Genomic DNA, 4155 nt, shown 5'->3' on the forward strand with positions numbered 1-4155 from the left:
GAGGAGGTTGATGGAGGAAAGGCGTCGCACTCATCTCCTAAAAAATGGAAGCAAATAGCGAGCAGAATTCAAACGTTAAAATAATTCATAAGAAAACCTTAAATGTCTCCAAACTGCTCGTACAGAAGAAGTGTCCTGAAGCCCACATGTGCAGAGTTGTTTTGAAAACGTCAGAAGGCGCCACGTTCGCGAGACAAGTGACAGCTCACTGTATCTGCACGCCAGAGTTTACATGCTACCTGGAGGTCTTACACACACACACACACACACACACAGACTTGAGTTAGCAGTGCGTAACAAATCCCTTTGTCGGATTTAAAACTGCTGTGTGTTGGAGGCTTCTGGGTAGCATGTAAACTGGTGTGCAGATACCGCGAGCTCTCGTTGGTTTCGCACGTATTCGTCAACTCGGCTCCCACACGGACGAAGATGAAGCGTTCGTGCTGAAACGAACACGTTCATGAGGACGTCTCAGTTTTAATTTACACGCTTAGTTTCAAGTGTGAGCAGCAAAGTTGAAGCAGGCGTAAATGTAGACATCGAATTGAGTCACTTTTAAGAGTCGATGTAAACAGGCGGTCAAAAAAAAAAAAGAAATCTGATAAAGGCACCGAATCAGAATGGGACATGAAGACTTGTGTTGTGAATCCAGCCTGAAGCTCGTCCTCTGTCCCCTCAGGTCCACTGGGTGCTGTGCGTGCAGGAGAGCGTGCTGGACAGCGTGATGGCCCGTCTCAGGCTCCGTATGGCAGGGATGAAGTGTGTGTCCCTGCTCAGTCACGGGGACAGACTCCTGGTGGACGGTGCAGTGCAGGACGCTCAGCAGCAGGGCGCCACGGTCAGTCAGACACGCAAACGGCGAAGAACCGGATCTGAATTTGATTGAATTTATCTCAACAGCACCAAGAAGCAAAATGAAAGTGCCGTCACCTGCATGATTTGTTATTTTTCTCTCTCTGGTCCTCAGCTGGTTCAGTCCTGCGCTGTCCCCCCTGCAGACGCTCAGTACCCTCCCACAGTGCTCTGCGGGGCGGCCCCCTCCTCTCCGTTTGTGGTCAGCCCGCCTCCCGGACCGCTGCTGCCCCTCATGACCTTCAGGAGCAACACAGAGGCGGTGACCCTTGGTAAGGAAGGACGGAGACGCACGAGTCAGGAAGTTTTCTGATTTTGGAAAGTTAAAGGAATATCTCACCCACAAAAGAGCTTCTTTTAAAATTTTGTTACATTGTGTTATATTACTTTGTGAGGAAAACATTGTTTTCTTGCTTAATATATTTATTTACAAAAATTAAAGAAAAAAAATGTTTTTTTTTAATGCAATATGTCATGTCTGAGGGGTTGGTTTGGGAGTTTTTGTTTTAGTCTGTCAGATCTCTAAAATGTGTCTTTTTATGAAACTTAACTCATTTAATTTATACTATTTGTCAATTTAGTGAGAGGGTGATTTTTTTTCCATGAAGTGTAACAGCCTCTGTTTTACACAGGAAACCACAGCCCTCATGGTCAGGCAGCCTCCATCTGGACCGAAGACCTCACACTGGCTCTGGAGACTGCCAAGAGGTACGCACGCACGCACGCACGCACGCACGCACGCACGCACGCACGCACGCACGCACGCACGCACGCACGCACGCACGCACACACACACACACACACACACACACTCTCTTTATATTTTTCATTTACTCCATCTTTTATCGACCCTTTCGTTTTCTGCTCGTCCTCTCCTCAGTCTGTCGGTGGGCTCCGTGTGGGTGAATTCTCACTCGGTGTGCGACCCCTGTCTGCCCGTCTCTGGTCACAAGACCAGCAGCACCTGCACGGACGGAGGACAGGAGGTGGGTCATCACCAGTTATCACTCAGTTCATTTGGGCTTAAAGTTTTACAGCTTTGTTTCTCTTAAATCTGCACTTTAAATGGGTATTTAAAGTGTTTTTTTGAGAGGCGTCAGTTGGCGCAAATTGTAAGCAAAAAACAATCAAACAATGAGTCAGTGAGTCAGACTTTATTTGTACTGAACTTTTCGTACAAATTGCTTTTCTTGCTCACATTTGCGACATTGCTCTTCTCCAGGATTTTTAAAATTAAAATAAATATAAATAAATATTGAGAAAATAGGAAAAAAAGGGGTCTTGTTGTGTATTTTAACGTCCTCTCTGCTCTCGGTCAGGGTCTGTACCAGTTCCTCCGCCCGTCCTCGTCCTCTCCTCCACTCCCCCGCTCCTCCCCCGTCTCCATGGACTACTCAAAGTTTGGGACAGCAGCGTCTCCAGCGATCATTCCCGACGACTCCGACGCTGCCAGGTGAGTTTAAAACGCGCTTTTTAGAGCCACTGAACCTCAGCGCTGACACCGCTCTCTGAGTCTGAATTTCAGTTCAGGTTTGAATCATAATAGATGATTTCCCTATTTTTAACCCTTTAAAATCTTAACAAATTGGCTTGATTTCTTTCAAAAACATGGAAAGAGGATGTTGAATAACTTAACATTTAACAGTATAAAATCGCCCAAAATTAGCAGGAAATAACTGGAAAAATAAGATATTTTTCTCAAGAAATTTTCATGTTATTATAAGATGTTTTCATGATATAACAACAAAAGAAAGAAAGTTTTTTTTATATAAAAAAGTTACATTTTATTCTGTAAAATATCCTTTAACGATGTAAAAAATACAATATATTCACATACACAATTTCACAACATTTTCTAGTTATAACAGATTTTTTAAAAATATGAACTGTGTCGTGTTATACTGTGAAAATATCTTGTAAAAACATGAAAAATATGTTCACTTGTTCATATAATAGAAAACTTTTCTTCCTTTAACAAGAAATGTTCTTGTTATACCATAAAAGTATATTTTAAAAACTTTTTAAAAATTTCTTTTTTCTAGGGAGAAAGGTTTTATATATAGTTTCTTGTTATTCTGTGAAAATATTCTGTAAAAACATGAAAAAGCGTATATATAATATATTCATTTAACAAGAAACGTTTGTAGTTATAACAAGAAATATTTTTGTTATATCATGAAAATATCTTTTAAAAACATGAAAAACCTTCTTTTATAACAAGATCTTTTTTTTTCTTTGTATGCTATAACAGGAACAAGTTAGAACAAGTTTTTGTCATGAATTTCATATGAAAATATATTCGAAAAACATGGAAAATATCTTGTTATAACAAGAAAATTTTATTGTTTTAATGAGAAACTGTGATGTGACTTGTAAAAACCTGAAAAATATAACAATAAAAACATCTTGAAAACATGAAAAACATCTTTTTATAACAAGAAAATCTTCATTTACTACCAGACACTAATCTTTTTTGTTTCCCGTCTGGCAGCTCTACACTTCTGTGTATGACAGCTGCATTATAAGCACATTATTAATATATTATGAGCATTTAAATAACGGCATGATGTGCAGTAACAACAGGCTGCATGAGATTTCTGACATGCGTGTCTCCTTTCTGCTCCCCTCAGTGCTCCCAAACCGTACCTGCAGTTCGTAGGCGGTAAGGCGTGTAAATCGGTGTCTGGCTGCAGTGTGGCGGTGCCGTCACCAGGAGGCGGCGGCGTGTTGGCCTACTGTCCAGACGGAGGACGGAAAGACGTCCGAAACGCTGTGGAGGCTGCTGTCAAAGTCCAGCCTGGGTGAGAGAGACACACAAAGATACACAAACACACACACACACGGCTGCCAGATGCGTTTTCAGAGTCCCAAAGTCATATTTACTCATCCAACGTGGAAGAAGAGCTGACAGGAGACACACTGTTTTTCATTTTTCAAATGATACATTAACATTTGAGGGCTTTTTTGCATCTCTACTCATTGTGTTTAATTTATAATGTTTCTGCAAACTTGCAGATAAATATCAGGCTACATTAAAGTGCATATATCATATGAAAATGTCCAGTGGTGCCGAAATGTCTGACGGCCGGCTCCAGCGCGCGGACATGTCCGACAACCCGCTCCAGCGCGCGGACATGTCCGACAACCCGCTCCAGCGCGCGGACATGTCCGACAACCCGCTCTGGTGCGAACATGTCCAACAGCCTGCTCCAGGACATGAAGGACAGCCTGCACCAGCGCTAACATGTCCGACAGCCCGCTCCAGCGTGGACATGTCCAACAGCCTGTTCCAGCACGCGGACA

At 42.5% G+C, this 4155-nt stretch overlaps 1 protein-coding gene across 1 annotated transcript; it reads left to right on the forward strand.

The window, feature by feature from the left end:
- Positions 1–679: 679 nt before the first annotated feature.
- Positions 680–3653, forward strand: LOC121965287 (aldehyde dehydrogenase family 16 member A1-like; the record flags this gene model as incomplete). Its single annotated transcript, XM_042515443.1, has 6 exons — positions 680–838; positions 968–1124; positions 1485–1560; positions 1733–1838; positions 2172–2305; positions 3483–3653. Coding segments are annotated over 6 exons (803 nt in total), but the record flags the coding sequence as incomplete, so codon positions are not given.
- Between the last annotated feature and the right edge of the window lie 502 nt (positions 3654–4155).

The sequence above is a fragment of the Plectropomus leopardus genome, unplaced genomic scaffold, assembly GCF_008729295.1.
Source record: "Plectropomus leopardus isolate mb unplaced genomic scaffold, YSFRI_Pleo_2.0 unplaced_scaffold1939, whole genome shotgun sequence".
Lineage (NCBI taxonomy): Eukaryota > Metazoa > Chordata > Actinopteri > Perciformes > Serranidae > Plectropomus > Plectropomus leopardus.